The sequence below is a fragment of the Rhipicephalus microplus genome, chromosome 3 (assembly GCF_043290135.1).
Source record: "Rhipicephalus microplus isolate Deutch F79 chromosome 3, USDA_Rmic, whole genome shotgun sequence".
In the NCBI taxonomy this organism is placed as follows: Eukaryota; Metazoa; Arthropoda; class Arachnida; order Ixodida; family Ixodidae; genus Rhipicephalus; species Rhipicephalus microplus.
The window spans coordinates 96889719-96909718 of record NC_134702.1 but is presented as its reverse complement, the minus strand read 5'-3'; the positions used below and the strand labels follow the sequence as shown (position 1 = coordinate 96909718).

Sequence of the window (20000 nt, the reverse complement as noted above, 5' to 3'; positions counted from 1 at the left end):
TTTAAATTTATTAACTACAAGTGCCACCATCTATTCAGCACTTCATCATAACATATCCACGGAGTGAATTTGATGAGTGGGGCGAAGCGCTGGAAGGTTTCATCGCTAAACTGTGAATCATCCACGAATATCACTCACTACATCATCAAAGACGTGGCAAACACTGTATATATTTGTACAAGAAATTTTTTTTGGTAAGTGGTGGGTGTCCATCTAGTGAACGCACCAAGTACCACCATCTCCCATCTCGCATCTCCTGTGGCACATACCCGCTAGGTGCTACCTGTGGCTACGTACACCAACGGAGGAAGGACAGACCCACACCCTAAAGAGCTTCACCCCCCCCCCCCCAAAGAAAAAAAAAGGTATGTGGTTTATAAGTTGTTAAACTCAGTATATAGTTTGTTGCGAGTTCATCCAATGGGTACATTCATTTATGGCGAAATGAGTAGCTTGAACTTTTAAAATGGGTATGTATTGCCACAGACTGATCGAACGAAGCTGAGGACCTGCGCAACATCGCTGTGTTGAGGTCACTGATGAGCGCAGTGCACGCTCTCCTCACGGCAGTGACAATCCCATCACGTAGAAGTGCGCTGGAAGCCCTGCATTTTTTGGAGCCAGTCCTTGTAAGCCTTCATCAAGATTGTGGATAGCAGTCAACGTCATCTCCAAGACAGTCGAGATAGAACCATTTTCTGCGATAGTTGGCAGCTTTAAACCTTCTGAGTACGCGCGATGAACGCTTCTATGCACGCTTGTTTGTTTCCTCGAAAATATGGCTCACAAACACTCAGAGGGATTGGCCAAGAAAGCGTAAAGTATTTTTTTATGTGAGCATTGCAACAAGTGTTTAGGAATGAATTTATATTACAGTATTACCAACGCAAGAAAAACCACGAACAGTCAGATAGAAATGAGCAAAATTCTCTCTTTTCTTCGTCTTTTTTATTCTCATTGCCTTTTTCTCTCTTTCCCCTCATACCATGTGAAGTAACGAATTTGGCGTGGCCTGGTTACCTTTCCTGCCTGTCCTTCTCTCACTCTCCGTGCAGATGCTAATAAAGCACCGTTCTCGTGTTTCGTCGGCTCACGAGGCAGTCCCAGCCCTCATGTGCTTTCTGAGGGCTGCGAGCCCATGTGAACGACTTTGAATTTTGTGTAGCGCCACCACTGCTTACGCGTCAGCCCATTCACTGATCATTTTCTCGTCTCTTTTCCTTCTCTCTCTCAACTTTACTCTCCCCTTTCCCGTTCAACCAGCGTAGGGTAGCTAACCGGGCATGTGCATGGTTAACCTCCCTGCTTTCTTTCTTGTTGTGGCTCCCCCTCCTCTACTACCCCCCTAAAAAAGAGCTACGAAATACAGCCGCGCTAGACAGGTCACCAAACTCACTTTAACGCTTATCCGACGATAATTTCTTGCCAACAGCGAAGCCACACAATTACTACTTCATTCTTTTACTATTTCCCAAGCAGGCCACGAATGTGCGAGCAAGTTTATTTGGGTTCGAAAAAAAAAATAAGGGGGTGGGGACGTCCCGCAAAATGTGGCTCAATGGAGTCAAATTTGACGCCCATGACTGACACACAAGCTCGTTGCAGCCATTGGCCGACAATGAAATTGTATCGACAGCGACGCTCGGACATGCATGAGCGTCCTTATCCCGCTTACGCCATTCGATGAGCTCATGGCCAAATTCATTTATAGCACGCGGCGGCTTGCGCAACCTCTCGACGTCGCACTTCCAGCACTGACCCTTCTCGCCAGCACGTTCATCCGCCCAAGCTTTCACTTACGAAAGTGCAAGCATTTGGCAAAACCGTCTTTCGCAATCCAGCCCGCAGTAACTTCAAACGTTAGCGCCGGAGTTAATTTGAGATCCTGCGCTCTGGCACGGGCCGGCAAGGGAGCATAAGCGTTTATGCGACAAGTTCGTGTACGACCACTTATGATTATGAGATCACAATATTAAGGAGAATTAAGCACGGACGTATTGGTCAGAACCGCACACATAACAAGCGTGACTACACTAACTCCTGGGGCGAAGTCCTTTCCCACGTTTCACCAATTAACCCAGTTCTGTGCGTGCTGCGGCCATGTTATGCCCGTAAACTTCTTAATCTTATCTGCCCACCAAACTTTCTGCGTCCACCTCGAGTGCTTGCCATCTGCTGAAATCCGATCTATTACTCTCAATGACCGGTGGTCGTCTTGCTAACGAGCTGCGTGTCGTGCCCTCGCCCCGTTCTTCTTGATTTTGACATAGATGTTCTTAAGAGTCGCTCGTTCGGTGACCCACTCGGCGCTCTTGTTCCTCGAAGCAACGCTTAACCATTTCTTTTCCGTGGTTACCTTTGTCATCCCCTGTTTAACTAGAACCCAATTGGTATGACCACATGTCTCTTGAAGTGGCAAAGAAATACATCTACTTAGGACCGTCAGTGATCTGAGATCCAAACCACAAGACTGAAGTACCTTCACGATGGGGCAATAGCGTATTTGGAAGGCATCCTCGGACGGTAGCTTATCAGTGTGCCTTAGGTAATGTATGTAGCTTGCTCACAGTCGGGGCAAATGTTTAGTGACTGTGCACAAAATAAAGCCGAATTTCTCTGTGGTAGATCGGTGCACCGAACTTGTAAGTGAGAAAGATTAATAAAATCTTTTCGGTCAAAGGGTCAAAGACGGTATCGGAAATGCCGATAGTGGTGGTTTAAGCAAGTTCGATCAAGCACAGGACCACGAACCTCAGCCTACGACTGTACGAGGGAACACACTTGTTTTTCGCCGTGATGCATTTGCTTGCGAGTTAGAGGTGAGAGGTGCAAAGGACTGCAGACGGGGCACAGTTCGATACAGAAAGATATTAGCGAATGAAAAAGAAAACGGAACAGAAGGGAAAGAAACAACTCTGCTTTGCAGTGAATTTTGACTTGTCCTATACTGCTTCTTTTCATATTAACGCGATAGCTATAGCTAGTTACTGTAGCTCACTCACTCACTCACTTATAATCACTTTTATTATTTAAGTTATTTATTTACTATTTTTTAAAGGGGCCCTGCATCACTTTTTGAACATGTTCAGAAAACGCTGTCAATCGGTAGTCGAGGCTTCACGTAACACGCGAGCCAAAAATTACAGCGCAGCGCGCCACGCGAAGTTTGCAACAAATTCCCAAAGCCCGCTAAAAATAACTTTATCTACTCTAAACAAATGATGCTGCAGACTCGGAAGTTTCCGCGTCACATGCCAAGTATCCGCCATTAGCTGATTTGATCATGGCACACTTGGTCATTACTGAGGCCGACCTGTCCGTGCGTGTGCACGCTATCACACAGAAAAGCTGCGCGTTTAAGAGAGAGAGAGAGAGAGAGAGAGAAAGAGAGAAGGTGATAAGGATACGAAACGCGCGTGGTGCACTTTCTTCCCCCGTACCAACCCTTCCTGTTTAGCTTCCAGCGCTTTCGTCGGGAACTCTGCCCGTAGTGGACAAATCATAAACATTTTTGCGATGGTTAATTCAGGACGCAATATGCTCGGTCATTGAATTCACTCCATGGCTACTTAAGAAAGTGTTGCAGGGTCCCTTAAAATGTGCGGCCTGCCATCAGTGGTTAGCCATAATATTTGAACCTGAATTGTGTACAAATACTCAGACCATGTATTTCATGAAAAACGTAGGCTTACGATTACCCGAATGAAAAAGTAAGCAAGGGAGAGATACAAATAAAACCAAAGCCTATAAAAAAGAACAAAACACGCCTACCTTTATTATTCATTTTATGCTTCTATTTGTGAAATTTTGCATTTTCCCTAGCTTTACTGGAACGTTTTTATGAATATATTCTTCTTCAATGCAGCGCTCGACATTTAAGATACACGTGTTTTAATATTGAGACATTACCCCGTAAGTTCTCATAACAATGGGACTTCGGACTTGAACACGTACCTCTAACAATGTTACTATGTATGCAAAGGAACTAAATAAAACAGACTTGACTTAACTACCCCCCCCCCCTTCTCTTGGAAAAATACGTGCGTCACCAAGAGCTACTCAGAATGTTCTAAACCATTTTGCCATTGCAAGCAAAACGTGTGTATCAGTTAACTTATGCAGCCTTTTTCTTAAAGTGCCGTAATAACAGGGCACTGGTTCAGCATAATGTGCGTGTGGCTTAGAAAATGCAATTTATCCGTGAATCTAGTCTGCCTATTTTCCGCTTAATGCTTGCTAATAATTTACCTCTACGAGAAGTCATTCATTTCAAAAATCTCGGTCGAGAATATTTATCAGAGGCGAGTTACGAGGAATGTGTGCAAACCCACTCACGCTCGAAGCCACGTTGTAGTGGCACCCTATTTGAAATGGAAAACAAAAGTGAAAGACGATGCTACGAAAAGGAGAAAAAAAATCAGTGCTGAATTCCGAAAACCGCAACACTTTCCACATTTCCGAATACGCCTTTAACGAAATTCCGAGTCTGCTTTGTCGGTTATGGCCCCACCCCGAGAGTCATCTCTTCGAGTATCACATCGGATGGGTTTCGAAACTGCTCGCATTTTAAAACTGCTTCAAAAAAAAACAAACATAAAAAACAAGAAAGTCGCTCCGAGAGACGACGCATCCCAGAGATGCAAGCATAACGGTTGAGCCCTTAAACGGGGAATGAGCAACAGAATGCAAAAGAACTGAACAAATACGAGAAAGAAAGACGGTCTTAAAAACACGGAAATGAAGCGCTGACTAGCGAAAAGGCAAAACAAAAGCACAGCCGATAGAACCACTCGAAAGATCCTCGACGTTTTCGTCTTATCTCAAACATCTCGCGGTATGCGTCGCACCATCAACTGAGCCCTCTTCCCGCGCGTTTAGCGGTGAGGCCAAACGGCTATCAGCGCGCGAATTCCATTTCCTCGATCATGAATTTATAATTTTCAGGCCCCTTTCGCACAGGAAGGCGGCGCGCATCACCACCAGGGGCCTCTCAGGCCGAGAGAGTTTTCAACCCAGAAGGCCTTACTCCAGCGTCAAATTACGCAGGAAAAAAAAAAAGCGTGAAGGCTATGGACATTCTTTTACATTGAAGGGAAACCAACGGATGGGGGTATGGTGCTCTTGGGTAAAATTCTTCTCTCCACGCTTCTCTCTTTCTTCTTCCCCTCCTTTTTCGATGAGTGCACCTGCCATAGACGCAACAGCACTAAAGAGAAGACGACAAAATAAAAATAAATAAGCCTACAAAAGGACAGTGCATTTCCTTTGAATAGGTTCTCAGCACTGTTTCTTATAATGGTACTCACACCTCCCGGTATCAAGAGAGAGAGAGAGAGAGAGAGAGAGAGATAAATGTGCAAGGAAAGGCAGGGAGGTTAACCAGACGCACATCCGGTTTGCTACCCTGCACTGGGGAAGGGATGAAGGGGAGAAAAGAGGTTGCAGAGAGATGAGAAGGTACACACAATCACGAGAACACTCGGGGAGCACACACAGTCTACAGGCGGTCGCTCAGGCTTGCCGACTTTAAGTAAAGTAGCAGTGCTTTAGTATCAAAAATTTGCGTGCAATGAACCACCTTGCCAATCCAATAACTTCAGTAAGTTTCCTTGCACAAAAAAGCACATTTCGCAAGTATGAACCTACTAGGCTTATCACATCTCTCGTAAGCTCAGATGAGCCTAACAGGTTCACACATGTGAAGCGTGCTTTTCGCGATTCTCGCACGACAAGGAAAAGGAGTAGACTGGACAGGTGCAATGCTCGTAACTGAATTTCACTGTCAAACATAATGATGAAAGGAGCTTTTTTTTTTCTCCCCACCACCATCTCTTGTGGACTCACGTTGGTTGCGCTTTGCACGTCGCATTCGTATATCATCTAAAATTAGCGAAGAACAGACACAAGCACAAATCCATGCACTCGCTCAAGATTCTATTATAACTAAGAGGTGGATTCTCCACGACACGAACACACGTGCACATGCACAAATACTGGCGTTACCGCGTCATTTAACTCTTTGCCTATCATATCAACCTGCCTTTACTTCATACACAGCTGAAAAAAAAAAACGACAACGCGCAAATAAGCGTAATAGAGCACATTATTTGTCGTAAGTGAAATTTTCCGTGTTAAAAGCCATTGGAGGGATGTCGGTACTGATGATCTTCTGTCAAAGTGTCGTATAATGCAGTACCATTTCCTTGTGCGTGCGACAAATGCGCACACTGATTTACATATGCAACGCATTCTCAGTACACTCTCCCCTTCTTTTTTTTTCAGCTTCTCACTAGGATTAGTATTGCTGCATTGAAAAACGCTGAAACCGAACTCTACCTCTCCATTCGCAGAAACGACGGGCTTCGTTGCATTGCACACCCGCCAAAAGGAGAAGCATAAGTCTAAAAAAAAAAAAAGAAGAAAAGAATAGGTAAGTGCCTGCACATGTGCGTTGCTCATCTACACCCAGAGGCATGTTTCCCGCCAGCACCATCATACTATTTCGCGGTGTTCTCGCACCGCTCATGTTTTATAGAGCTCGGCAAGCTTGCAGGTTAGGTCTGATGACTTAGCAGTTATGGTGATGCAAAGTTGAATGGAGCCGATGGCGCTTTCCGTCGAACTTGAGAAAGCAGCTGAGGTACGGGAAATGGGGTGGGTTAGTTCTTTTCCCAGCCGCTGGCGACAACGACCTGACGCCGCACTCCATTTTTTTTTTTCATATGAAGGAGCGAATAAGCCGTTCGTTGGCGCATACTTTCATCGTTGCGAATTTTCTTCTTTGTGTCACTGACCGGAAGCAGATAAGATATGATGACACGTGGACGGCTATCATTTTAAATAATATTAAAAATATTTTTACAAGGTTCTTGCGGAACAGCATAGCTCTTGGGTAAGTAAACAAAATTTAAAGTAAAAATGCAGTGGAAACCTTAACTGCTAGACGACGGATTTGATGTCGCGAAATGGGTCATTTAAGGCAAGAAGCACACTAGGTATTCCCGTTGCGTATAACATAGATGAGTTAGCATGGGCATAATTCGAAAGACAATATTTTTCCGGGCTTCATGCAACTGCACCTTTTGTACAAAGAAAGAAAGAAAAAGAGAGAGAGAGACAGACAGACAGACAGACAGACAGACAGATTAGATAGACAATTATACGAAAGGTAATTATTTCACAGGAGGAAGATAAATAGCCACTTTATATGCATCAGGGAAGACAAGAAGACTGAAAACAATGATCATATGGACATCATCGCTACCATGAACGCGCTGGAAGAGACGCAAAGTAGAACACTGTCTTCTCAGGACAAAAATACAGTTTTAATCAATCAATCAATCAATCAATCAATCAATCAATCAATCAATCAATCAATCAATCAATCAAGTAGAACACTCGAAAACTTGATCTGCATTCGTACAAACACCATTGGCCCCTTTCGCAATGATTCTTTTACACAAAATGCATAAATCTACATTTCAAACATTTGTAAGACTGCTAACTGTGACATGAATAAGCGTGTTCGTGTTGTAGAAACAGTGCGACAACTGTAGGAAGAGTGTATTCAAGCTGCCCTTCAGAAGTGTTGTGAACACAAGGGTGGGGTCAGTCTATCTAACCAGAATAAAATACCATAGGATGCTGGATGTCCCAACAGTGTCATCATACCCGATTGCGAAACCGTTCTGCAGAAAGTAAAAGTTGAAAAAAAAAACAGGACCAAAAGAAAAAAAAACAACAGGACCAAATATTTTTGCACGTGATACCGTATGTACATAGAGTATCACACAATTTAAAGAAAATAGCGACCCCACATATGATATCAATTTGTTGTTTTCCATACCTTGCAAGCTTTCGAAAGTGTGTGTGTGTTAAACAGCAACAGTCAATCATGCAACATTCGTCACGCGAATAAGTTTACTGAATGTCAATCTGATGATGTGTGTGAGACACCGCTGACATATGAAGAGATATACTTAGGAAAAACTGGGCAATGCTTTAATGACCGAGCAAGACAGCATGCTTTCAATGTTAAGAATGGCTATGGTAGCCACATGGCTGCATACTGCAAATAATGTAAGTGCCGTCATCTGTTACATAAAACACGGTTTTTGAAAGAAAGCAAGAACGAAGAATAATAAGACATTATAGAAGATATGCTTAGCAGGAAGGCCGCGGATCAATGCATCAGCACACCACCACTTCTCCTTTCCGAGAGAGAGTATTATTTTCTGAGTTAAGAATATTTTTTTGGTCACGTGTCACGTGTCGTCGCTCACGTGTCGTCGCACGTTAGGATTGTTCTTGCACTCTGTATAAAATGCGTCATAGCACCTTCGATAAATTCACTTGACAGCGAACGCTCTTTGCTGTCAATTTTGTCTCTTCCTCCTACCAATGTCAAACTGTTAATACAATACAGCCACGGGGAAACATGCTGCGAATAAGCGTATGTTAACTAAAAACATGGAAACGGTTCAGTACTGTCTAATCTGTATGCTATGGGAGGCCTGCATGCAATGGTTCCTTGCAGGGAACTGCATAAATGCACTATTTTGCGTGTGATAAAAAAATGGAGGCGAGCTGGAGTGCTACACTTCATTCAGTAGTTGTGGCTGCGTTTGTGTATGCAACTTGTTTATGCTATAATGTAGTAGTGTAAACTTATGGCCAAAAGACAGCAAATCTCATTAGACAAATGGAACCTTCTTCTTGACTTAATCTCGGCATGCTGAGTATGACTGTGACCGATCACTTTAGTGAATGCACTACGATGTTCAAGGGGTCGTTCGACGAGAATGAACGTCAAAAATGTTACCTTTTTTTTCTCTTTTTCGAAACGCACGCAACCGATAAGTAACTGCGCACACATCTGTAGTGTGTTGATTCATCCTTTTGTGTGAAAGTGAAGCACGACTGACTGCGGAATAATGAAGTGTTTAATTATGTGGTAATTAAAGCTAATTAAATCAGCTCACGCAACATAGCCAGTTACTTCATTTTGGCATTATAATACGACATATATAGCGCCGCGGAATTGTGGTATGCGAAATCGACACATTCGAAGACACTGCATCGCAATGCGCGCGTGAAGGGACAAACTCGGGGACAATGGCGAGCTGTCGTTTGCTAACAATAACAGTAGGAAAGCCCACAGCATGGTGAACGAGCCACATTGAGCAGGTGAGGCGCTTCCATCGTTCGCGGAAATTACTTGTTCACAGTTTGGGCACTTACGTTGAGCCTGTAGATGACGAGGTAGAAGCCCGAGAAGAGTAAAACCGTGGACAGGTAGGTCTGCGCCATGAGAAATCCACTTACTGCCCGGAACTTGATCAGCTGATGCGTGAGGGTCCCTGAAATGAGGCGACCGAGTCAATTGTCAAATCTATGCAAATACAATATCATCTGGACTCTGATTTGTCATTACAGTCTGATGAGCGAAACGAAGCTTTTCAAATATATGGTGCATATAAATTGCTTGCCGTTAGCATTCTTGCCCAACGTACGCTTTGGGGTGTAGTGGTTAGCGCCACGCGCTGTAGATGAAGAGGTTGCTGGTTCGACGACCCACGATAGATCCTTTTCTTTTCGTTTTTTTCTTTGCAATCTGTTAAAATATATTTCACCACGTCATATCCGTGACGGAAATACGTCAGCGGATCCGTGGTGAACCCCGGCATAAAACACTTCCGCGTTAAAACGCTAAAACGACCCTGGTGAAAGATTTGGGGGCCTGGGAGCGGCATTTGGATCAGTTATTAGGTAAGCATAAGTAAATATGGTAAACTGAGTAAGCTCGGAAGACTGTTTCGCGCTCGGCCGAAGCGAAATAAAAAAAAAAGCACATGGCGGAGACAACATTCACCAAGGATCGTAATGAGCTCCTTCCAATCAGAGTCAAGGTAAATGCAGCCATCTACAGTAACTATAGGTGCAACAAGTTTCTGTGATGTAATTCCTACTAGCCTTATTTTCTACTGTTTCTACAACTCAAATTTCTGCAGATATTGAGCACACCTGGACATTTGAAAGAAAACCTTTCTGACATCGCAAATGAGTGTTATTTCATTTTCGAAAGTGACTTAGCCCCGGGATTCTAACAAAAGGTCCACATTGACCGCCAAAAATGACTAAAACCTGGACGCGGATTCAGAACACGGATATCTTTATCTTATAACAAGCAGGATAACTCCCGAAAGAACAATGTTTTAGGCCAGTCATGCATGTTTGGCTCACGAACATGAATTAAGAAAAAAAAAAAAACACACGGGCTGAACACCGTCATGTGCGGGCAGTGGGCCACATATTGAAGGCCCCTGAATGAGAAGCTGTCGTAGAGGCATATATGAAAAGAAAGTTCTTTTTTTCTTTCTTTATTCTAGTGTAAATGCTTGGCTCTGCTGATGATGTTTCGGTATCACAAGTACAGAGCCACAAAAGGAACCGTACAGCTATATGTTTTCAGTTCATCCGAAGCTTCTTTGATGAAAAGATGAGAAAGAGTTGGGAGGTGCCCCTATTCATTCTTTTTCGAATTATCAGATTACCTACTACTACTCGTTCATAAGGCAACGCGTGCACTTGTGCAGCCATGTGTGCAGATACACGCTCTGTTGATGGTATGCCATCATCATCATTATCATCATCATCACAATCATCATCAACACCACCACCACCATCATCATCATCAACAACACCATCATCATCATCCTGACTACGTCCACTGCAGGACAAAAGCCTCTCCCATGCTCCGCCAGTTAACTCGGTCCTGTGCTTGCTGCGGCCAATTCGTGCCCGCAAACCATGATGGCATATACTTCCCTGTATATACCATAGAGGGAACTCGGGCGCTATATATCGTCTATCGGAACTACAACGCACGGCGCCACAGCCAGCATGGGAATGATGAGTAGTACACAAATTCGTCTAGCCTTCATCCTTCCCGCTCTACTTGGCTCCACGTGGCCTGAATCCTCTTTGTCACGAGACAGCAATCAGAAAATGTTCAGCAGTTGCGCTTCACCACCTTGACCTTTTAGGCTCACCGATTCCATTAGGGTAGCGAAGTTCATAACAGTCCGTTCTTTTATCCGAAACAAAACCAAACTATTGTAATAAACAGACCCACAAGCGCGTTCGAAGCCCGCAAGCTATAGGCGAATTTGTGTACTACGCACCATTACCATGGGGGCTGAACGATCACAGCGCTCGAGTCCCTCTAGAGTCCCTCTAGTTAAGTTCAGGAAACTCTATGGGTGATAGTGTTAGTGCTGGTGACGATAATTATGCCCGAGCATGAATGAGTGGGCCCTTACTTTATACACCTACCCGTCGCCCAATTCACGTGGAGAGATCTTACACTTCCGACATGCAATTTCACACATGTTCTCCTCGCACTTCATCACCCCTGCATACTTTCTTTTTTATTCGCAACTTTCACCGCCTAGAGAGGGCGCTAGTGCAAGCCCAACATGGCTGTCGTTTGGGGGATCGTGCAGCCAGCGCGCCAGCAGCCGCCGCCAGTGTGCCCTTCACTTCAAAATGCGTAGTATTTTCAGTTGCAACCACCGTGTTGTCAAGGCTTTGCTCAGAAGGTGATTGACTCTAGCATGCATTACATCTCAAACTGCGTGTAGAGAAACGCGTGCGCGGCGTATATTGAAGGAAAAGAAGTTCTGAACGCCGGGTACATCGTCTGCCGGGGTGGGAAGGAATGCACGTACAGCTTTGTGAACGCTGCTCGTGCCTCGGCCGGGGAAGATCGAGCAGCCGTGCTCGTGCAAAGCAGGAAACCTCGCCTTTGACTGCACGGAGTCTGCACAGTGGCATCCAACATATTTCGTGATTCTTCTTGCTCAGCAAGCAAACAATAAAGAGTGAATCATACGACTCAGTACCTGCCCGACTTCAGAATAACGGTAGTAGAAATTGCCAGCGTCAAAATATAAAGCACAAGTGAACCGCAAAAGTGAGGCTGACTGAACGATGGCATGGGCTGGCTGCCTGGGCATGCGGAGAAGACCCAACAAGATTATCACGTGCTAACCTGAAGCGTTCTTTATTATTCCAAATTATGCATGTAAATATCTGGATGCATACAGAGACTCGCACGTAAATGAGTGGTTGAACTTCATCCGCGCTCCCCCCTCCCCCCTTTTTTTTCAAGCTATTTCTGGCTACGTCCATGTTTCACGGCACACTCCCAGTGGTAGAGACGGTGAAAGCTGCGTTGGCGGTGCCGTAAATGTGAACACCTTGAACAAGCGTGGAAGGCCACTTGAGCCAAATGTCGCGTTTACGCTCTTCTGCCCCTTCCCCATTTTGACCAAAAAGATACAGTTTCAAGGCGTATATGCATGGACAATACGGAAATGAACGCCACGAACCCCGGACATAGAAGCCCGGACACTTGCCGTATGCATTTTTACTGTCGACTGCGTTTTCTTTTTTTTTTGTTTGCTTGTGCTAGAAAGAAAGTTCGTCATAATTCATATCAAAAGCAAACTGCGCAGACATTTCAGGCCTAACAGTTGATTCTTTTTATGCTAGTATTGAAGTTGGCTGGTAGCAGCATAATAAGATTAGTTGCACACTTATTAATATTAATTACTGAAACTAAATATATTACTTACTGAAACGAAATCATTCTTTTTTTGTTGTTGTTGGAGCGTAATACTGAGTGCCTTGAAATTACGCCCTGCAAAGTCTGACGTGTTTTTGACAGAGCATCATAATGCTTGTGTGAGGGGGATAACAGCCCACTTTTCAGCCATTCGGTGATGTATTGAAGTGCTCAGCCGAGTCATACCAAGCACTTGCATTCTTTTTCATTGCTCCACAAAGGAAGACAACGTAGCGAAGATCTAGACATTGAGAAATTATATCAGGATGGTAAACATTAACAAAGTTGCCAGTATCACAGCTGATAGATATGTGAGGTTTAACGTCCCAAAACCACCATTTGATTATGAGAGACGCCGTAGTGGAGGGCTCCGGAAATTTCGACCACCTGGGGTTCTTTAACGTGCACCCAAATCTGAGTACACGGGCCTAAAACATTTCCGCCTCCATCGTAAATGCAGCCGCCGCAGCCGGGATTTGAACCCGCGACCTGCGGAGTATCACAGCTGATACCGAGACCATTTCAAATGAAAAAAAAAAACTGTATGCAGGTATTAAATATTGCGGAGAGTCGCTTTAAGACGAGTAATGTGGCGTAAAAGATGCGTTTGGGAGGTTTAAAATCCCATCCATTACAAAGCACTTATATTTCTATTGTTTCAATATTTTTACATTTAGAAAAACATATGGCAATGTTAAACATTAACCAAGTTACCCGCTATGCAATAAGTTCTTTTGCACGCGAATGCGCATTGGCATCACAGGCAAACGTCCCTTACTTCCAGCTAAAGTGAAAGTCCATTCGTGAAGTGTGGTGCCGTCATAAGCAACCATGATACTTGGACTCAGAGAATAAGTTGTGAATGCGTACGTTTTTCTCGCGAGTACACTGCTTACACTACGGAACGAATCTTCCGACTTGTCCGGGAAAGTTTAAAAAAAAATCACAGCATATCCACGAGGTGAGTGATGACGAGTGGGGCGAAGCTCTCCGCAGCCTGTCTTCGTGGTAATACGCATGCGCGTGTGTAAGACTATCGAGGAATCGGCATACGTTAGTGCCTCGTCCACCGATGTGGAAGCTCAACATCGTTCAGAAGTACGAGGGAAGACGACTCGAAGTGGGTGCACGGACGGACGGACGCTTCGCCCCACTCATCATAATTCACTCCGTGGATATGCTGTGACACCGTTTTTATTGACATGCAATGCAATGCAACTGGCTACGTCGACGACATGGGACGGGCGACCGACGGCGTAAAGAGCTTTGCCCCTAAAAAAAGAAAAAAAAAAAGCTTGACACTAAGCTCGAAGATATTTAGCGACATCAAAGACTTAGGCTGACCATGTCGTCAGTGGATGACAAACACATTGTTTTTATGCAAATGAACCGTACTAACTCAATTTAGTTGGAACAAGCGACAATATGCTTTCTTGAAGATTGGAACATCAATGCGAACCGTCACAGCAATCTGGCTAGTTAACGTATAACCACTAGCTACGGGGCAAAGTTTTGTTTTTCACCCAACTAGCATTGCCAATGAAGAAGAGGGCTAACGCCGGAAAGTTAAAACTATCGCTATATATACGCGAAGATACTTGTCGCACAGCGAAACCTCTCGTTTAATCACAGGTTGCGAGAGAAAAGTAACGCATAAATATTAATAGGTTTAATTTTACAGTCTAGCATAAAACCTTGTTATAGAACGAAGACGACTCAAGCTACTCTAGTACAACAACAACAACAAAAAAAACCTCGACCAGTGCAAACTAATTCATTGCTATTGACTATGGGTGCGTAAATTTAGTATCTCCGAATATGTGATACGGCGAGGTTGTCCGTCCAACGAGGCTTCTCGGTAACACTCAGCTGTTCGACGACTCATTATGTGCCAACTGATTATCTGCCTGTTTGGCAGCCACCGCTTCGTTCCTTTTGTCCACCTGGGCCTTGAGACTCTGCAAGCGCGTCAGCAGCGTCGCGTACTGGAAGGTGCCGCGCCACTCCCCGTACGGATCGTTCATCTGGGAGCCCGACAGGTGCATCTGTGACTTGACCGCCTCCTCGTACTTGTCGTAGAACTTGGGGAAGCTTTGAAACAGCTGCTCCCAGAAGGGCTCCGGCAGTGAGGATGTGCCACGCAGGCAGGCGTCCACCTGGTCGCACACGGCCACCCGGATTGTCTCGTGCTGGATAATGGAGTCGTAGCGGGACAGCTTGCGCGACTGGTTCTGCACCTCGTAGCCGGGCTCATCGTGGTACGGGCTCTCGGTCATCAGCGACTGCACGGTGAGCAGGACACCCGCGACCCCGTACGCGTTGTTCCAGGACGGCCCTGGCCCGGTGCCCAGGATGCTCAGGCACATCTTGCCGTTCTCGTGCAGGTTGGGACTGAACTTGACCCGGCCGGCATCGGTCGTCATGAGACGCGCCCTCGGCGGGATGGTGGGATAGTCGGGGGGACACTTGAGGAGGATGTAGAAGAAGCCGCCCGAGAACGGCGTGCCCTCGGGGCCAACGATTAGCGCATTGATCTTGGTGACGTCCTTGGGGTCGGCAGACACAAAGGCACATGGCAGGGGTTCGGCTTCGAGGTCTGCGAGCTCGCGCTTGACCCGCTCTAGACACTCGGTGGATGGTACCTCATCATCGTGGGCCATGGGGTCCCACTCGTTCGCTGCCGCTACCGCCAGCGCCACCGGGTTCGATGCGCCTTGGCCGAGAGCAGTGCTGTTCGAGCCGTCGTTGTTCGACATCGTGAGACGAGGCAGTCGTTGCGGCTGCTTTTTCTCGCTGGCCGACGCATTCACTGGTTTAAGCAATTTTCTTCTTGTCTGGACTGAATCGTGCGCCTCTGCCCAACTCCAACCTACCCTATCAAGTGAACGACATCTTCTTCATCGTCGTTTCATCGTGTGCATACTTCCTGCTTCGTGGCGTACTGGTGCTGCTGCTGCTGCTTCTGCTTATGATGATGATGCTTTACTCTTCCTGGTGGCGCTCAACTACAAAGGGGGATGTTTCGGAACCCGGCGGCAGGAAGTGTAAGGTACGAACTTATGAAGTTAAAGGAGACTGAAAATATAGATGACAAGAATCTTTGTGTTTTTTCACCTAAGAAAATTGGGTCGTATCCACAAAGGGGGTAGATGGCGTAATGGCCAATAACACAGTTTTGTCTTCTTGGGTTGTGCAAAGCAGTACTTCATCGCTGCTCTGGTAGAGGTAGTGTAGCGTAGCTTGGGAGAGGGGTGGTGGTTGGCAAGTGTTTTTGTGACTGAGGAGTGCAAAAGGGGACAAGTGCCTCGTTTTCAGGCCCCTATCAATACCAAGAATATAAGATTGCCACTTTTGCAATTCAAGTGTCCTAAGGGTACCATATGTCGTGAAATTAAAAAGAATGCTTCAAGAGAGCGATAAGCATTAACCCTGCACGTATAGTCTGCAACCCATACAGGTGAATGGGCATCAGCATCGCAAGTCAACTCTGATCTTTCCCTTCTGCTCAAACGAAAGTGTGTACTTGATATGAGCTGCTCTTAAACATATTACTTTAACGCAATAGAATGAAGTGTGAATATGAGTGTTTCCACCGGGAATCAACAGCTTACAATAATGTACATACCCAACTTCCGCCTAGTCCAAGAAAGTTTTTTTAACGCAAGTTGGACGTAGATGTCCAATCTATACTACTTGATTAATCAAGTTTCAGGCATGGGGTCGTCAATGCCTAACAAGCAAGCTAAAATTCACTTTTTATTATTACGCAGCACAAATTTAAATGAATCGAAATAAAGTAAAACGCACTCTTCAATACCCGCTGGATTTTACGCAGCGATCCTGAGTTGGCCCATAAGCACTAGCCAGTAGGCCTAAGTTTCGGTGCTATTGACCAAACTGGCATCGCTAATAAATAAAGTGGACTACCTCTGAGAAGTTAATGATGTAGCTATTGTTACACAAGGCCGCTTGTCTTTCGATGAAGCCTCTTGTTAAACAACAACTGGCTAGACAATAATAACGCATAAGTGTTGATACCTTTATTTCGGAAAACAGCACGAAATCACACTATAGCGCACGGATGCCTGACGATGCAACCAATAAAAGGAAAAAGATTCTCGCTACTCTTGCTAGAGAATCAAATTGACCGCTTGTGCGTTAATATGGTATCCCTAACTGGTGCCATACGGTAGATTGCCCACCAAGCCTGGGTACTCGAGAACGCTTAGTTGGTCGGTGCCTGATTATTTTAGGCGAATCTGGTGGCCACCGCGTCGTTCCTTTTGTCCGCCTGTGCCTTGAGACTCTGCAAGCGCGTCAGCAGCGTCGCGTACTGGAAGGTGCCGCGCCACTCCACGTACTGGTCGTTCATGTGGGAGCCGGACAGGTGTATCTGCGACTTGACAGCCTCTTCGTATTTGTCGTAGAACTTGAGGAAGCCTTGAAGCAACTGCTGCCAGAAGGGCTCCGGCAGCGAGGACATGCCACGCAGGCAGGCGTCTACCTGGTCGCACACCGCCACCCGGATTGTCTCGTGCTGGATAATGGAGTCGTAGCAGGACAGCTTGCGTGACTGGTTCTGCACCTCGTAGCCAGGCTCGTCGTGGTACGGACTCTCGGTCATCAGCGACTGCACGGTGAGCAGGACACCCGCGACCCTGTACGCTTTTTTCCAGGGATGGCCCTGGCCCGGTGCCCAGGATGCTCAAGCACATCTTGCCGTTCTCGTGCAGGTTGGGACTGAACTTGACCCGGCCGGCATCGGTCGCCATGAGGCGCGCCCTCGGCGGAATGGTGGGGTAGTCGGGGGGACACTTGAGGAGGACGTAGAAGAAGCCGCCCGAGAACGGCGTGCCCTCGGGGCCAACGATTAGCGCATTGATCTTGGTGACGTCCTTGGGGTCGGCAGACACGAAGGCACATGGCAGGGGTTCGGCTTCGAGGTCTGCGAGCTCGCGCTTGACCCGCTCGAGACACTCAGCGGATGGTACCTCTTCATCGTGAGCCATGGAGGAGGAGGAAGAGGAATAAATGAGGAAGGACAGGGAGGTTCTGTGAGCCATGGGGTCCCACTCGTTCGCTGCAGCCGCCGCCAACGCCACCGGGTTCGATGCGGCTTGGCCGAAAGCAGGGCCGTTTGAGCCGCTGTTGTTCCACATCGTGAGACGAGACAGTCGTTGTTGCTGTCTTTTCTCGCTGGCCGACGCATTCACTGCCTCAGGCAATTTTGTTCTAGTCAGGTCTAGATTGTACGCGTCCGCCCAATCTCGACTTACCCCGTCAAGTGAGCGGCATCCTTTTCTTCGTCGTTTCATCGTTTGCATGCGCTTTGTATCATATTGCGGGCATCACCGCGTGTCTAGAAACTTGCTCTTTTTTTCTTTACCACCTAGGGAAACTGGCTGAATAGAGGAATTTGTTAACACAAACCGTGTTCACAAATAACGGTTCAACAGAACAGAACATGCACAGACACACAAGAATTTCCTCTTGATGATGATGATGATGATGATGATGATTTCTGCAAGAATGGCACAACCCACCACGAGGAATCGGCCGCAAGGCCTGTGGCTGTAGAATTTATGAACCAAAATGAAGAAAAAATAAACAGGAGAAAGCGAGACGAAAATGCATATCGTTGGAAGTAGCACAGAAAGCAATGTCGTATGTGTGCACGTACACTTGCACACCGCTATGCAGAGGAATTGAGCTGAGTAATATATTAAATGAAATGGGCGAGAGAACTGACCCTTGATAAACTCCCCTTGCTTGATGGTATTAAGAAACTGCGTCATTCTGCGAGAAACGAAATGTTCACCCGATTTGAAAAATTTGTACCCTTACATTTATATACTCGAGAGCCTTGACGCTTCGAAGTCTACTAATCCTTATAGTGTGTTTTACGCTGTCATACGCCTTATAAATATCAAAGCCCATTAAGGCGGCGTATTTGTTTTTGTGACGAGCAAGTATAATTCCACTTTCTAAGCCAACACGAGCGCACCATATCGAACAGCCCGGCCTGAATCCTACTAAAATTTGCTTCTAATATAATTTACTTCAATTCATTCTTCAAGATGTCTATACAACAATCGCTCTATTAGGTTTACGAGATTCGAAATCGAAGTATTAAGCGAATGTTATATACGGCATAACCAGCGCTCTGCTTTTTAAACAGCGATACTATTTTGGCAACTTCACAATCTGGGTGGACCCATATTAGGTTTACAAGATTCGAAATCGAAGTATTAGGCGAATGTTATATATGGCATAACCAGCGCTCTGCTTTTTAAACAGCGATACTATTTTGGCAACTTCACAATCTGGGTGGACCCATGCATTTCTAACAGAAAAAGTTAGAAAGGTAGTGGCGTCATTGGGTAGTAAATCAAACATAATTTTTTAATTGCTGTAAAGATATTTTTAGGTCCCAGGAATGAATATGTGACTGACTTTACTGCTTTCATGACTTCTATTGTAGTTGCCCTATATACATTATCTTTTTTATACGAGGTAGGGTAACACTTATGTGAAGCGACACTCGAGCCCTTTCGCAACTGTATCAAGTGACTGTAGCAATTCTGCGGACGACAAAAAAAGTTGATTCTAAATGTTTTAGTTGCGGGACCATCTCTTTATGTCGGAGGAACTGAAATAGGGTTGTTTTTGATTTTTTATTTCTGACATATACCTGTACTGTTTGAACTATAAAATTGCTTTGTTCTCTCCATAATCTGTTTCAATAAAGCAAAACCGTATTTATAGTCCTTCCAGTAACATGGTCACTGGTTGTAGAGTAAATTCTTCTGAACGGTTTAACTGAGTTCCTTGGAATTATGCCATGAGAATTTGACGCATATCTGAGAGCGCATCGTAATTCGTGACTGAAGGGGGTATAGTATAATAGATTATAGTATAGTGTGGTTTGTTATAGTACAGTACTGCGAGGCAAAATGGTAGGTGTAACCTTTTAGAGACAGCAAGAGAGCAGAGTGGATCAGGGAACAAACCGGGGTTAAGGATGTCATAGTTGAGATCAAGAAGAGGAAATGGACATGGGCCGGGAATGTAGCGCGTATGCAGGATAACCGTTAGTCATTAATTGTGACTAACTTAATTCCCAGAGAAGGCAAGCGGGTTAGGGGGAGACAGAAAGTTAGGTGCGCAGACGACATTAAGAAGTTTGCGGGTATAAAATGGCAGCAGTGAACACAGGACCCAGTTTACTGGCGGAACATGGGAGAGGTCTTTGTCCTGCAGTGGACGTAGTCAGACTCATGATGATGATGACTGTGAGAGTGTGTGAAAGGAAAGGGAGAGGAAGGATGCAAAAGAGGAGAGCAACGAACGCTACCTGCTCTGTCGCTACCTA

General features: G+C 45.5%; 1 protein-coding gene across 2 annotated transcripts in view; it reads right to left on the bottom strand.

The window, feature by feature from the left end:
• Window positions 1-20000, bottom strand: part of LOC119172225 (uncharacterized) — a 374740-nt gene that overhangs the window by 29156 nt on the left and 325584 nt on the right. For both annotated transcript variants that reach the window (XM_075890026.1, XM_037423263.2), the window contains exon 6: window positions 9241-9359. In XM_075890026.1, coding sequence (XP_075746141.1) covers window positions 9241-9359 — 119 coding nt within the window. The remainder of the gene's footprint in view (window positions 1-9240; window positions 9360-20000) is intronic.